We start from the raw sequence: 15,945 nt of genomic DNA on the forward strand, positions 1-15,945 counted from the left end.
GCCGGCCGCGGGTCCCCGCGCGGTTCGGGCCATCCCGCTTCCCACGGGGCGGCCGCGGCAGGCGGCCGGGGTCCGGCAGGGAGAGCCGCACAGGGACGCGGCCCGACCCTGCCCTTGCGGGGTGGCTGCAGGGGGGGTTGCTCGGTGCTTGCGGGAATAACCGGGAATGAGGGGTGGGATGAGCGTGCGGGCCGCGCTGAGCTGCCTGGAGCGCATCCCCCGTCCCCGGGTGTCACCGTGGGTGGGTGGGCGGGAGGGACGCAGCAATAACACGCGCGGTTCCTCACTCCTATAGCAACGACGCGCACGTTTTTTGTCCGTCCCAACCGCTCGATTAAACCCTGCGCAACTGCAGGGTCCCCGCTGTGGTGCTGAGCCGTCCCTCCCGCCCGCTCCTGGAGGTCTGGGTGGGGACGGACGCGCTGCTTCGTCTCGGACACCGCCGCCTGGGTGCACGGCCTTCCACCGCCACGTGTCCACTGAAAGTCTTGCACGTGTTTATGGGATTTAAAAACCTGGGGGAGATGGGATTTCTTTAGGAGAAAAGCAAGGGAGCAGCATCCCAGCAGCGATAAGCTGCTAAACCGAGCACAGGGAGGGCGCAGCCACAAGCCGGGGCCTCCTGCCCAGTGCCGTCACCCATCAGGAATGGCCCAGCCGGCTCCTGCTCGGGCACCGCCAGGTCCCCCCGACACAGGAGGGGAAATCGCCCCGCTGCCCTCCCGCCTCGCCCCAGCGCCCGGCGGGGATGCGGAGTCTGCCGCGGTGCTGCCGTGGCCGGGTGCTGGCTGGGGACGGCGGGGCCGAGCACCCACCAGAGCCCAGCCGTCCGTCCCAGTGCGGGTCACTGGGCCAGGCTTTGTTGAGCGGGTCCATGGGTTGTCACTGCTGCAGCATAAAAAAATACCCCAGCGCTTCTTCTAGCGCGCGCTCTGCAGCCTGAGAGGGCTGACGCTAGATGCTGGGCTCATTTGGCCATTAAATATAAACACCTATTAATAGAAAATACAAAAACCTTCCCAGAGGGATGCCGCAGGAGGCTCGTGCCTCTGCCTGCAGCCGGCACAGCAGCCCCCCGGCTCCGCGGGGACGACAGGCGCAGCCCCTCGCTGCCGCCGGCTGCCCCACGGGTGCCCGGGGCCACGGGTGAGGGAGCGCCTTTCCCGTCCCTGCCTCCGCTCCCTTTTAATCCCGGTTCCGAGCACTTGGTGCACAGCCCTCTCTGACCCACTGACACGGATTGCAGGCTGAACGTGCAAACGCCCCCTTTTTTTCCCCCGCCTCTGGCATCGCTTTCCCTGCTCACGCCTCCATCACCATCTCCAAAGCAAGTGGCAATGTTGAAACGCTGCTAGAAAAAAAGATGAAAATAAAATGGGGGGAAAAAAGAGACTCCCGTCCTGTGTCCCATGGGGCAGATGCCTCCGGCAGCCCCCGGGTGTGGGTGCCCTGCTAAGGGGACGGGGGTCCCGGGGGTGGCTGCAGGCTGGCGGTGGGACGGGGCCCTGTTGGTGCCCAGCAAGGGCTTGTGAAATGGCCTCAGAAATGCTGAGCAAATGCCTTCCCGGCCAGTGGGAAAAGCTTATGTGCAACCAAGCCTGCGCCTGCTTCCGGGGAAATAAAGTTTCCTCTTTTTTTTTTTTTGAGTAGAAACCCAGGTTTGCTCCTCTGGCGGTGTCTGTCCCCGCGTCCCGCAGCCTGGCCGCACGCACAGCCGCTCGCGGGCGGCCCTGCCGGCAGGCTATTTCTGTGCTCTGTATTTTATTACCAAGCGCTATTCCAGGCCGGCCGTGATTTACTGCGCGCTGCTCCAGAGAGCACTGGCATCACAGGTTTTGTGCTATTTCGATCATTTCTGGAAATCGCACCGAACATGCTGATAAGAAGCAAGGAGCGGGGCTCTGATTTCCCCGAAGGAGCGGAGGCAAGGCGGGCGCGGGGCTGGGACCGCGCTGCCGGGGGGCAGAGGCACAGCGCTGAGCCTGACGGCGGGAAAAGGGCTCCCTGGGTGCTGAGGAACGTCTTGGGGGTGGGTTTTGTCTTTTCAGGACTATGCACGTGGAGGCTGAAAAGAATATAAATGGGGTCGCTGTCGGAAAGGTGTGTCGCTGCAACACGGCGGCGAGAAAGAGCCTTTCCACGCCTGCTCTGGGACAAGAGAAAATCAGGTTTTTGGGGGTGTTTGTTTTCTTAGTCCTCTCTCCTTCTCATGAAGCAGTAGCTATAAGTTAGCTTTTCGATGCCTGCCTGGCGTTGTAGTGGTGCTGGGGAGCAGCGGGTGCTCTGCTGGGTCTCTCACGAGCCTCACATGGGCTGGATGAGCCCGGGAGCCCCGGTGGGGTGTGGGGTGGAGAGGCCCCTTTCAGCAAACACAGCTTGCAAAGATAAATACCGCTGGAGAGCACGTGGCAGAGATCTCTGTGGACATGGGGAGAAGCAGACGACCTTTATCATCTCCCCATGGCAAAGGCCGACACTGATTTTTCAACTTTTGTATGGTGGCCATCATCTCCTGCTTAAAGAGCGTCACACAAAGCGACATCCTGCCGCTGGGCATCCAAATCTCTGTAAAGCAAACTGGAAAAAGCACCGTCTCCATGAGACCCCCCCCGTTCCCACGAGCCCTTACCCTCTGCACCGCCCATGAGCTGGTGTTTCGCTCTTGATTTCCTGACCCTTGCGCCCCGGGGCAGGGGCTCTGCTGGCTGCGGCTGCCCCGCGCCCCACGCCAGGGTGGCCGCGGGTGTCAAGGGCGCAGGGCGACGTTTCGTCCGGCTGCGAGGAGCCCGCTGACCGAGTCCCACCCGCACCCAAACGGCAGCTCGTGGGGAGCTCCCCGCTTCCCCAGCCCTGCCCTGAGAGGGTGCAGGCTGGCGGAGGAGGGTCCTAACGCCAAATTAAATCCGCCTGAAAAGCCATCGAAAAGAACGAGCTGGGGGGGGGATGCAGCTCCCCCGAGCGTCACCTGCAGCCCCGGCGCTCCCCGGGGCAGACTGTGGCCGGGAATACAGGAAAGGCTTTTAGAGGCACCCCAGGGACTTAAACAAATATTACTTGAAGCTGTTTGGGTCTGTGCTGTGAAATCTCGCCAATAGATCAGGGTAACTCCTCTTCAGTATTTAAACAGAGCCATCAGGAGGCTACTGCGGGACCCAGCTCTGACAGCGCTGAGAGGCTCTGACGAGCAGCCCCCTCCCGTCCCTCACCACCACCCTCTTTTAAGCTGTCGGAAGTGAAACTAAAATAAGCAATACCCTTCTTCGAGGGAAAAATTCCAGTGCTTCAACTGCAATTTACAAAATAAAGTGGCAGCAGAGCCTGAAATCAATATAGCAGAACCCCTGTGTCAGGATTAGAGCGCAGCCCGCTCCCCGAAGTGAATGACGGCGTTTGTCTTGCCGTGCCCCCGTGCAGACGGACACACCGCTGCGTACGCCCCCGTGTGTGTTCACCCGCAGCCAGAGGACACGGACGCGGGAAGGTCCGATCCCTCTGGCTGTGGGGGTTTGAGACACGTTCCCAGCACCCAGCTCCATCCAGCCGCTCGGCCTAAGGCTGCATTAAGCAGCCGCGGGGACCAGCAGGACCCTGCCTGCAGCTTGAAGCGTTTGGTGCTGAGGACACAGCAGCCACATACCCCCGTGTTACAGCAACAAGCGAGCTCTGCGAGCGGCTACAGAGCACGGCTGTAATGAGCTATAATGGTCTGGGATGCTATTCAGGCCACCCAACTCGGCAGAAGTCTTCTCAAGGCAAGACAATTACCAGGAGGATGTTTTGTCTGACTATGGAGCCAGATGGGAATCTGAAAAATTCATGGCCAGAGTCTGAAATTGTTCCTCTTAATGACTAATAGGCTGCTTGAAAAAAATCATCCAAGCCAACCCAATCCAACCCCTACCCCAGCCCAACCCAACCCACCCAGACCTCAGTGCAATCCAACCCCAGCCCAATCCCCAACCCAACTTAATCTAATCCCAACCCAACCCCTACCCCAGCCCAACCCAACCCACCCAGACCTCAGTGCAATCCAACCCCAGCCCAATCCCAAACCCAACTTAATCTAATCCCAACCCAACCCCTACCCCGGCCCAACCCAACCCACCCAGACCCCAACGCAATCCAACCCCAACCCAACGCAACCCACCGAAACCCCAACGCAATCCGACCCCAACCCAACCCAATGCAACCCACCCAAACCCCACCCGCGCCAAGCCCCCAGCAGGGCACCCAGAGGTGTGACAGGCGCGCTGGCAGCCTGGGTGCTCCCAGACCGGCCAAGGTGCTTCACTCCCTGCTGCAAAACTCTGCAAAATCAGTAACGAGACAACGGCCAGCAGCTCGAACACGGGCCCGTGGGGACCTCAGAAAGGCCACGTGTCGGCGGCCGCCGGGACGCGGGGGCCGAGGCTGGTGCGGGGTGGGCTGGCCTTGGCCAACCCATGGGACTTGCACCGATTGCCTTGAAACGTGGCAGAACTGCTCCCCAAGACTCGTCTGATACCTGTTTCAGCAGGTATTATTGCACCGTGTCTTTTTTGTTTGTTTAATGCCTAAAATTATGGGACAGGGAACACAGGAGAGGCTTTACCTATCGGCCAGGCCGACTATCCCTGCTTCCTTATAATTTTGACTGATGACTTTAATGTTAAGCGTCGAATGCCATGTCAAGCTGGTTTAAAAAAATATTTTCTATCTCTTAATTTCTCTTGGAAATAAACCAATGTTTACTCCAGTATTAAAGCTGGCCCAAAAAGGGAACATTCAGTAAGCGTTTCAGCCAAATTTTTCTTTTTGGAAAGTTTTAATTAAAAATAAATATTCCACTAGGGCTCCTGTAAGAGCAATAACTTCTGTTTATGCTTTATTTTCCTTTCCTCCAGAAGACACCTTGTAAATACGTTTGCGTGGGACTTTGTTCCCGGTTCCTCTCTAGGTAGCGCACCCAACGGCTCCTCGGTGCCGAGGAGGAGGAATCTACTCCTGTCTCAGAACAACCTGGGCATCTGAAGCGCCGAAGGGGGACCCTGCACCGAGGAGCTCTGCAGGGATAAGGGCCGCCGGCAGCCTGCAGGCGCAGAGCGGCCCGCGCTGGTGCCCGTGCAGCCTTACTAAAGAGGTCCCCAAACACCGCATCCCTTAAATACGCCTTTTAAGGTGTTTGAAATTCGCGTTTATCCCTAGTACGCTTGCTCTTCAGAGGCTGAGAGTCACCTTTGAGACGGAAGGCCGTGCTGGGAACCCCCGTGCGAGCTGAACGCCACCGGCTCCGGCAGCGTCCCACGACGGCAGCAGGGATCACGCTGGAGGAGCAGCTCAGGACGGGGCGGTCCCCAACACAAGCGAATGGTGCTGACAGATGAAATACTAAGCCCCCCTTTTTTTTTTTTTTCCCCTCCTTTCCATTAGTCCTTCCCGTCCCTCTCCCACGCCCCCGGCAAGGGGTTGCTGTGCTGCTCGCCCCGAGCAGCGCAGGTGCCAGCGCCAGCTCTGAGCAGCCCCCCGAGGTCCCAGCACCAGCCGGCAGCACCGCAGCGACCCCGGGGGCTGGACTCAGCCCAGCCCAAACCTTTGCTTCAGGAAAACCAACAAACGGTCCAAATATTCATTATGAAATCCAAGGACGAACAGGAACCAGCAACTTGCCAGCAAAACACTGGCTTTTATCCCTGCAAACCTCTCGGCCCTCTTCATCCAACCCCTGAAATAGAAAACACGGGACACTTTGGAGGCTTCAGCCCTGCCTGAACAGCACCAGCCCGGTGCTGTGCCCCGTGCGTCCCCCGCGGGGCCGGTGTGTCGCTTGCGGAGAGGTTGGGATCCCGGGAGGTGAGCTGGACCGCACCCGCCCTGGAAATCAGGGAAAAAAAAGATTGACTTTTTCTTTTTTTTTTTTTTCCTTCAAGACAAAATTCCAGGAAGTTTAATTACTGAAAGAAACAGAGAGAGGTCTGAAATTGCAGTTTCCCTCACTTCTACGTGACACCACGAAGCGGACGAAAAGGCAGCCCAAGGCTCGGAGGGTGGTGCGGATGCGAGTGTGTTTGCAAGCGCTTCCCTGCAACCGGTTTCAAATGTCCTTCGCTTCTCTCATTACAGGTCTTCTAAAAATATCAAATATAGATCTTTCCCTCATAATATTTTAAGATACTCTATTTATACATTAATTCTTTCAAAAATAAAAAGTGACACATACAGCGATTCAGTCACTCGGAGTCTTTAAAATTATTACAAAAAGACACGACATCCATCCCCCAGCAGCGCGCGACAGCGTCGCTTCTGCACAACAGAGTCTCTCTGCCAGCGGGCTGGGGTTTCTTTCACAATTTTCTATTACAAAATATAATCATTCCAGCTCTCGACACGCCACCCGGCCAGCCCGGCTCTGCAGTCCCGCAGGGCTCCTTCTCCCACCCTCCCCCTCAAAAACGGCGAGGGATTCGCGAACTCGCCCTGCCAACCACTCGCCGCGCGTCCAGGGAGGCGCAGAGGGGCGGCGGCGAAGGGCTCGCCCTTCGTTCTCTGTAGACCGTAGGTTGGCCACACCAACAATACGTGTCCTGTGAGTATGGAAATAATTTACCTTGCACAACCAGGACTGCACAGACTTGGCACGGACAGGCTACATGCCAGGCTCCAAGCAAGGAGACCACCTAAAAAGCAACGGTGGAGAATGGTAAACGCAGCTCCGAAGTGGCACATCAGCGGCCTGGCCATTCCCGAAAGCATGGATGTCTCTGTGCAACATGCACTGAGAAGTGGAGATACAAAGCAGTCAGTCAAAGAAAAGGAGCGGTGTTTTATCTGGAGCTGCATCTTGCTCTCCAGGAAGGAAGCGCAGGCTGCACAGATCACAGATGTTTACCTCGCAAAAATCTAAATCTTTTTTTTTTAAAAAAAATAGATGTTTGAGAGGTTTGGTCCAAAATATTCTCCCCTCCGCCGTGCTGACGCCTGCCGAGGCCTGACAGCTCCCGGCCGGCGCCGTGCCCACCCTGCAGCGCCCACCGAGTGCCTCGCTCTCGCCTGCGAGAGCAGGGCTCTGCCGTGGCACGGCAGGACGGCCGCCGCCTCGCCGGGGCTGCCCCCGCCTGCCTCGGGAGGCTCAGCCTCCCGCAAACTGCAGACCCAGCCTGTGGTTTGATGGCAGCCGAAAGCACCTCACCCCTTCCTCTGCCACAGCGGCGCGAGGAGGGGATGCGCCGCTCCCCGGCTGCACGGGAGGGCTTCGCCCGGGCTGGTCAGAAAGCGGGGAAGGGCCGTGGGAGCAAAGGACCCCTCGCCGCTGACCGCTCTTCCTCCGGCGGGGAGGCCGATGCGTCGGGGTCCGTCAGCTCCCGGTAATGCTCGTTATAGCTGCGGGGAGCCCCAGGCTCGGTGGCTCGCGCGTGCTGGTTCAGTTTGCAGGCTTGTCCCCCGCGGAGCGCTCGGGCTGCGGCGTGGAGCTGCTGCGTTTTGCTGGTTCTGATTGCGGCGAGGTCTCCCAGCTGGGACGTGAGCTTTGGGCACGGCTTGCCCCTGCTTTGGGCACGGCTTGCCCCTGCTCGGGCCAGGACCGCTCCCCCCGCCGCCCCGGCGCGCCGCAGGAGCGCGGGAGGAGGGGCGGACGATAGGCTCCACGCAAACATTCATCTCAGTGGGTCCGGGGAAGTCCTTCACCCTGCGTCGCACAGTGGCAAAGAGCAAAACGGTCTGCAGGACTCCCGCCAGCGGCTGCCATGGATACCATGTAAAGCTCAGCAGTGGTGCTTCTTACGCCCGGAGTTATAGGAACTCGACGTAGTTCTCCGGGATTAATCCTGTCTTCCCATCGAGGGTCCCTTCCAGCCAGCCAGGCTCCTGGGATGGATGAACTTGAGGAGAGAAGGAAAAGGCAAGTTACTACAGGAGGGGGATTGCTCTTTGTGTGCTGACGGTGTCAAAGTTGCTCTTGGGAGAGAGCAAGGCCCTTAATTTGCGTTTATTTTTAAGCAAGGAAACTAACACGGTAAGGAGCTCAGAGAGCCGAAGTGCTCGCTCTGCCCGTGCCCGCCCACTCGTGGGACTCCTCTGCCTCTCCTCCAGTGTCAGCGACCACAGCGAAACCAGCAGAAGGACCAAGCGAGCTGCACGCTCGGCTACCGACCGGGTCTCCAAATACAGCAGCCCAGCAGCACCAGTTAGTAAGTCAAGCATTTGGGATAAAAACGGGCTCAAAATTTCCCCCAGATTTGGGCTAAAATCCCTCTGAAGTTTGAGACAACACGGTGAACTGCATCGCATCGTAGCCCTGCACATCCCGGCTTGGCCTCGGACCAGGCGGAGACAGAAAATGCATTAGCCAATGCTCCCGGCACGAAAACAAACACTGCAATCTTATTTCTGTGAGATGAGAAGCCTGATCAGCCCTCAAAAGACTCACACGCTTTCTTTATTCAATCAACTACTGAAAATTCACCAATTTTACAGGAACCAGGGCTATGCCAGCGCAGGCAGAGGATACTCCCTGCACGTCCCACAATAAACAGTGGCAAGTCAGTATTTCAGAGCTACCCGAGCTTCCTGGGCCTCTCTGCGGGTCGGCTGGCTTATATGTTGTCTGGTGTCAACTGCAAGAGCAAAGCGAGTCCCTGCAGCCCCCCCCCGACCCCGTCCCCCCGCTCCCCCGCCCCAGGGCACGGTGCCTGCCCCCCTCACCGCCCCCCGCGTCTCCACCCGGACACCCTCCCGCCCCAGCTCACCCTCACCCACCCAGGGGAGTGAAACGTGTTGGAAAAATTCGCATTTCGGTACAAACGTTCCTTGAGTGCAGCCCAGAAGCGGCGCCGACCACCGCGCGGGGTCGATGCCCCCCGCCCAGCGCAGAGCTGCGGGGGTGGGCTCTGGGCACGCAGCGGCCCTCGCGCCAGCAGGTACCGGCCACGCCAAGGCTCCGGCAGAGTCAGAGTGGAAACGCGTGTTTAAAAACCGAGCCTTTTTCGTTCAATGGGAAACACGGGCGTTCTGCTTATCAACCCAGCAGAGCCACAGAGCACGGAGAGGCAGGGCCTCGGGCTCCTCTGCGTGCCTCCTCTGTCGCAGGACGGCTGTTCTCTCTGCAAAGATCGTGACCTACGCTGACCGGTGAGCAAGATTCAGAAAGACAGGCGCGTTTTAAGTCAAACATCTCCACGCTTTGGGAGAGACCAGTCCTCACCACTGCGGCAAAGTCCACCACTACGGGGCATGCCTGCAGAGGAACACTGTGCACAGTAATGCAGTAATGAAAAGGAATTCAAACCACAGAAAACCAGCTAGTTTTAAGAGCCACGGTGTTCTGGCTCCTAGATTAAAACGTTTACCATCTGCAGGTGCCAACTTCTTTTTCCATGCCTACACTCTCTCACGCCCAAGTCTTGGGGCTTTTTGATCACCAAAGGCTCAGGCAGTCTGCGCAGAGGAAAAATGCCACCTCCAGCCTGCGAAGTAAAGCCCCCAAGGGCAAAACTGCATTAAAAGCTCTTGGGTGGCCTCCCTTTGGGTGGGAGTAAAGGCTGCAGAGTGCCCCGCCAGCGGACAGCAGCCATCAAGAGAAAAGAAATTGTAAGTGGTGTGTGTGTGCGACGCTGCGCCTTCAGCCCTCTGGTCTCAGCAGAAGGGAAAGTGCTTTAACGGAAAGTCACGTGAGCTCCAGCTACTGCTTTTGCCTTAAAAAATCGCTTATGTCCCGAAGACATCCATTTATTTCTGTCTAGGTACTGTCAGATAGAGCACGAGCAGATGGGGGGAGAATCTCATTCTCTGTTGCAGAATTAGGGCGCAAATGCAACACAACTTTCCCGACGTAGCATAAAACTTCGGTATCTGTCAGCAGCAGCTCAGGTGGGGGGTTTATTTCTTCAGAATACAGAGTTTTCCATTCCAGGGGCGATTGCTAATTAAAAACACACGGGAGCATCCCTTTCCTGACCCGTGACTCTCACCTTCCCCGACTGCAGGCCTCCAAGGACCCAGGACGTCCCTCCCATTTAATGTCACAACACGGGCACGCAACTATCAAGTGCACACGATCTGCTGGAAAATCCAGGTTTCGTGCAACTAAAAGGAACAACGCTATGGCGTTTAAATGGCCCGCTCAAAGCATGGTGTTATTTACCACGTGGGTGCTGCCCGGTGTGGGGACGGCACCCCGGTTCCCCGGGCGGACCGAGATGCTGCTCTGCCGTGCGCGACCGCAGAGAACCTTAAGTTCAGGCAAGAACCTGTCTCTACGTATTTCCACGATCCATTTGCTTTCGCTGGCTTTTATAAAATCCTTTCATCGTAATAATATTTCTACCAAGCAGCGCTGTTCCTAACTCATTTCCCCCAGCTAACGTGAGCCTCGGCTGTGCTGCGAAGTGATGAGAACATGCTGTATATTTTTTCCCTTGAATAATCCATTGATTTTTATCTAGCAAACACAATGTATTTAATTCAAACTTGTTCCCCTCCTAGCTGCTGTAATTCCCACGGGCTCTCAAAGGGGAGACCATGTTTATTTATAAGATATCTATGGAGCTGCTTAGGAAAAGTATTTTCTTTAATTCACATGTATTCATTCTCCTCCCCTTTCTGCTATATTCTCATTTATATCCCAGGGCAAAACCAGTGCATGTGGTAGCAGTTTCCCAAATGACAATGCTTAACACATAAAAGCCAAAAACTACTTGGAAAGTAGTAAAAAGTCTTTTCTTTACATTGGGATTTTACCTAAAACAGAGCTGCTTAATTCCACGGGGCACAGCCTCTTTCCCTTGATGCAGGAAACAGAAAGTCTACGTTCGTTAGCGTCGCCTCCAAAAATCTGACTGACCAGAGCCCACCTATTCCAGCTCTCGGTATCCAGAGGAAAAAAGCACACGTTACTTTTCCATCTCCTGCACGAAACATGGCAACTGCGTGGAATATCCCTGGTGCTGATAGGTGGAAACTAATCTCTCCTACCCAGAAGACCACTGAGGAACGGCTCTGTATGTGGCAAACGCTGGTGTCCGTCAACCACTCACCAGCTCCTCCCTGGGAGCAGCTCGCCGTGCCGGCAGTGCTGCCTGCGGCGGCACAGCCGGCGTGCTGCGTATCGCCGCGGTGAAGAGCTGGGGCATGTGTACTGCAAGGTCTCGAATAACTCCAGCGAGCAGCTGGAGCGTCGGGCAGCTGCCAGGAAGGCAAACAGTGCAGGCAGCTGGGGTCAGCGCTGGGCACCGGTCCGTGCTCCGCTGCCTGCCGTCGATGTAACGTGGCACAAAGGCGACACCGTGTCTCGCCAAACTTCTTCCTTTTACTTTCTGCCTTGGATCGGAGCCTGCACTTTGTACTCCCAGGTGTAGCCTGGAGAACCTCTGCACGCCCTCCATGCAAGGCTGCACCTTCCCGTACCAACCCGCCGGCGCACAGCTCTGATCCAGACGAACGCGGTCACCCACGCGTGCCCTGGCCTCGTGCCCTGCGGGTGTGCGGCCACTGCCGCTGCCGGGGCCAAAACACCCGTCACGCCGGGCTGGCGGCTGGGACACCACGGGCACGGGCAGGGCGATGAGCGGGACCCGCTGGCCCAGACTGGAGGTGGAAAAGTGGATGCCTCTGCCGGAGTGATCCCCTTTCGCTCTGCTGCGGCGGAGAGGAGGGGAACCCCACCTACTCATCTGTCCTGTTTTACACGTCTCCCTTAAGATGAAATAAATCAGGATCTCGAAAAGCCAGTTTTCACATTGATTCTAAAGAGGGCTGGGTGATCAGCTGTTTTCAGCATGGATACAAAAAGTAATGCAAGATACACCTTGGTTTTAATTGCCTGTGTTTCAAGTACTTCTGCTTTCTTCTTTCATGCGATTTCTAGTGGTGGAAACAGGACAGTCGTTAAACATAGGACTGAAAGGAAACCCAAGAATTGAAAGTCCAAATCATTCCCTGGGTTACAGGAGGAAAACCAGTAATTTGCAAAACTCAGCACTAAAATAATTAATAGCCAAGTGTCTTTCTCCGATTGCCGTTAATACTGGCTCTGTAGCATCTCACATGTACGTTACATGAAATGAGAGATGCTGCTCCAGAATAAGTGTCCGTTTTGAAGTGAAGGGGAAGTCTCCTATCCACCGCCCGGGCTAAGAGCAGCACTCTCAGCAGCGCTTCCCTGGCAGGCAAGGCGGGTGGCTGCCAGCGACCGGCAACGCCACGGTCCTCAGAAGGAAGCTAATTTGATGGTGTGTCGCAGAAGCCCCCGGTACGTCCCCTCGCCCTCCCGTCGTGCTACGTCCTTGCTCCGCAGCAAACCCTGCTCCGGGCTCAGCGCCAGGGAAGCCCAGCGCCCGGTGCTGTAGGAGCCACGCTTGCCGGAGCACGCCAGGAACCGCAGCCCGAACACGGCGCTGAAAAATGAGCCCATCTCATCGCAGGAGGCGCCCAGCGCTGCCCCGTGCCCTCCCTCCAGGTCAGGGACTCACCGTTATCGAACACGGTGCCTGCCGTGAAGGAGAGCTCCGAGTCGTGTTCTGCTTTGCAGGCGTACAGGGCTCGGGCTTTCCGCAGCGGTGAGCTGCAAAAAGAAAGCATTTATTGGTATAAACAATACTCTACTCATACACAACAGCTCTCCCCTCCCCGCTGCGTCGAAGAGGGGGTCCATGTAAGTGGGGCATGTTGAAGAGGGGTCCAAGGATCTCTACCCCTCTACAAGGGTCCAAGGTTATGCTGCTCGGGGGAAGAGAGAGGAAGATGCCAGAGGAGGCTGAAGGCTCTCGGGGACGAGCCCCATGTTTTCACTGCATGTGCCCATGCGGCGGGCAGCCCGGAGCCAGGCGTCCCAGGAGAGCTCCAGGCACTAGACGGGAGGAGTACAGTGAGGAGCTGGAAATGTTTTGTGAGTCTCTGAAGGGCCACGACCGACCGGAGGGTCAGCACGGAGCGAAGGCGGGCAGCAGGTGCCGGCAGCGACCCGCTGCCCACCGGCCCCGCTCACTGCCAAACCCATCGCTCTCCGAGCGCAGCTGCAACCACGTGCAGAATTTCGCGAGGAAGAATTAGCACTTGGGGAAGGGTATTTCAAAACAGAAAAACAAGTAGGTCCAGGAAGAATTTGCCGCACTTCTTTAGAGACTATACCTGAAGATAAAAAAGATTTAACAACCATTAGATTCTACTGGGGAAGTGTCAAGCGTGCCCACGCTGCGGGGGAGTGAATTAGAGCAGAGAGAGCCAGAAATGGAGCAAATCGCCGGCAGACGCAGGAAGAAAATGAAGCACCTCAGGACCCCACCAGCAAAGCACAGGCACGCAGAGCTGTCCCCCGCACCCAGAGCCTTCCACCCATCCTTTCTGGGTTTGGGCTCGAGCAGGCTGGTGGAGACTGGGACAGCGCCAGGCCACGGTGACGGTGACGGCGCAGAGCTGCTCGGCTGCGCTGCGGCCAAGCGAAGGGATGCGAGTGCCCCCAGGAGCTGCTGGGCTAAGGAACAAGGCGTCACCGTTTCTCAGTTCGGCGTTTTCACCGACTTTTATCTTTCTGAGGACTTGACCTTACTCTGAATTCTCTCCGAGGGAAGCGGCACGCTTTTACCTGGTGGCAAAAGCGGTTCACCTTCACACAGAAACCACAAACCAGGGAAGCTGTGAATGGTTTTTGTTTTGCTGTGAAGAGAGCCCCGAAGCAGAGGTGTCTCCTCTCCAAATTCCAGCTGCCTGACACGAGCAGCCGCCAAACACTTAAAAAAAACAGGATGGGCAAACACTCCTCCTGCTGCCGAGAGGGTCCTTTGCTGCCGGGGAGGCACGGCTCACGCACAGTGCTTGGGGAGATTGTCAGATGAAAAACAAAAGGTGTTTTTGGACTCACTACCTTGAATTATTCCAGTTGTTGTTTTTCTCCCCCCAAAAATGACCTCTGCAGCCCAGCGTCCCTGCGGCCCCAGCCTGCCCCTTCGCCCGCTGGCTGCTCCCCAGGCTGCGACTGCCCGTCAGAGCCCTGCGGGGCTTTCGGGGACTGAAATGCTGGACCCCGGCAACGTCTTACGTTATGTTTCTGCCTCCAAGCATGGCGCAAGGCCAGCAAAGCACTCAGGAGTTTCACCCATCTGCCCTTGTGCAGTTTCGGGGTGATGAACCCCTCTCCCGCAGAGGAGGAAGGCTGCTCGGATGGTATGACGCTGTTGTCAGCCTTTGACAGACACGTAGCAAAACAAACAAATAACCCTGCCGAGCAGGCGGCCCTTGTACAGGCAGCATCTGTATGGCTGTAGGTGTGGGGGAAGAGCTCGGTCTGTGCCTGTAACAAACAGGTTTGACACGTCTCCCTGAGAGGAGGGATCGCTGCCCCGGCCCCGCACGCCCGCGCCTGCCGAGGGGCTGGGAGCCGCGCTCCGCCGGGGACGACAGCGGCCTCTTGCTCCGCGGTGCCAGGGGCGGGCTCGGAGGGGAGAAATCCCGCACACAGAGCAGGGCGATGCTGCCCTGGCTTCCCCTGCGCGAGCACCCCTCGGGATCTGCAGCGCGAGGTCCCGAACGCCGCTCACGGTGCGCTCACCGGTGCCAAAAGCCACAGGACCCCCACGCTGCGCCCGCTCCCGCTGCGCCACGGCAAGTGTCGGCGCTGCACCGTGCCCTCTACCCTCCTGAGATTCCAGATAAGACAAGGGACTTGGTCAGAAAGTGAGGTATCACAGCGTTTTACAAAGGCTCGTTATTCGTCGCAGCACCCGGGAAGGCAGCGCACGTCTTACCTGTTGCGGAGAGGAGTAAAGCGAACTGAGGGAGCTGAAATTGCTGGGCAAAACCACAGAAACCACCAGCGACGCTGAGCACGGCGAGCACCGGCTCCCGCCTGCCTGCCCACGGGGGCCAGCGGGCGCCTGCCAGGGGGCTCAGACAGGGGGATTCACATTTGAAATCTCCCCATTTGAAAGCTCCTCTCTTGCTGAGTGCAGATAGCTGCATTGGGGGAGTTCGAGCAGGATGCAAAGGGAAAAGGAAAGTGAAGTGGGGGAAACCGAGTAAATTAAACAGAAAATAGCAAAAGCGACAAAAAGCAAAGCGAATTCAGCAACAGACCTGATGGGGGATGAGTCGCTGGACGTAGAGGAGGTGGGCATAGGACTTGATGGTGCGGAGAACATGGGCCAGGACGGTGAGAGGGGTGACGTTGGGCTTGGATTCTGAGGGCTGCAAGACATAACCAGATACCTTATCAACATGCAACCACAGAAACAAACAGCAACCGAGAGACAGTCAGACGACATCCAACGATAGCGAGTGCCTTGGGAATAGTCAGAGCATGAGACACAGCTACGAAATGAAGTGCCAAGACCTTGGGAAACATTTCAAGGCCAGATCTGCATTTCGCTGGACAACAAGAGCTGGATCTTCCAATTAACCCCTGCTCCATCATCCCACGCGGTGAGCCCGATGCCCCATATGCGGAGGGCTGTCTCGCTGCTCGCAGCCCAGCCACTTACCTGCCTTGTTTTATTTCCTTCACTGCTACCAGAAAGAGTCGATGGTATTTCTGGACGTTAGGGATGCCTGCGAGCAGCCTCCATCCCCCCTCTGTATGTCAGTTGTTGCGGTGGCAGCATCTGGGCCCGACCCACGGTGCCCGGCCACGACCGCCTGTTTACATTTCTAACCAAACGGGTCTCGGAGGCTGGGAGCCCGGAGGAGTTCGTTATCTACACGATGGAGCCGGCCAGGGCTGGCGCTTCCATGCTATCAGCCATGTGAAGACAACTAGCAGGAGAAAATCTGTAGCCCACGGCACCCCGCAAGGGTCAGCAGCATCAGAGGGGGCCTTACGGGTCATGCCAGGGGCTCGCATCGAGGAAAGCAGTGCTCCAGGCTCCCGCCGTGCTTACGCGATCAGCACTACGGAAACTTCATCGATTCGGTTTCCGCTTTTTACATTGAAGAACTCTTTTTCCCCTCATGCAAACTGCTCTTCATTCCCTACTTTTAAGCTAC

General features: G+C 57.1%; 1 protein-coding gene and 1 long non-coding RNA gene across 6 annotated transcripts in view; one reads left to right on the forward strand and one right to left on the reverse strand.

Annotated features, from left to right (window-relative positions):
* The first annotated feature begins 1,259 nt into the window (after nucleotides 1-1,259).
* On the forward strand, nucleotides 1,260-3,916 carry LOC135314636 (uncharacterized). Its single transcript, XR_010374130.1, has 2 exons — nucleotides 1,260-2,168; nucleotides 3,117-3,916. It is a non-coding gene; the product is annotated as an uncharacterized LOC135314636 (long non-coding RNA).
* Nucleotides 3,917-6,135: 2,219 nt separating this feature from the next.
* The window catches only part of ARHGAP26 (Rho GTPase activating protein 26), a 183,526-nt gene continuing 173,716 nt past the window's right edge, over nucleotides 6,136-15,945 (reverse strand). For 4 of the 5 annotated variants that reach the window (XM_064458239.1, XM_064458235.1, XM_064458234.1 and 1 more), the window contains 3 exons: nucleotides 15,040-15,150; nucleotides 12,441-12,532; nucleotides 6,136-7,853 (listed from right to left, as the gene is read on the reverse strand). In XM_064458239.1, the coding sequence (XP_064314309.1) occupies nucleotides 7,765-7,853; nucleotides 12,441-12,532; nucleotides 15,040-15,150 (292 nt within the window). In that variant the 3' untranslated portion in view covers nucleotides 6,136-7,764. The remainder of the gene's footprint in view (nucleotides 7,854-12,440; nucleotides 12,533-15,039; nucleotides 15,151-15,945) is intronic. The other variant, XM_064458236.1, reaches the window with a different exon arrangement.

Source organism: Phalacrocorax carbo, chromosome 8, assembly GCF_963921805.1.
Source record: "Phalacrocorax carbo chromosome 8, bPhaCar2.1, whole genome shotgun sequence".
NCBI classification, from domain to species: Eukaryota; Metazoa; Chordata; class Aves; order Suliformes; family Phalacrocoracidae; genus Phalacrocorax; species Phalacrocorax carbo.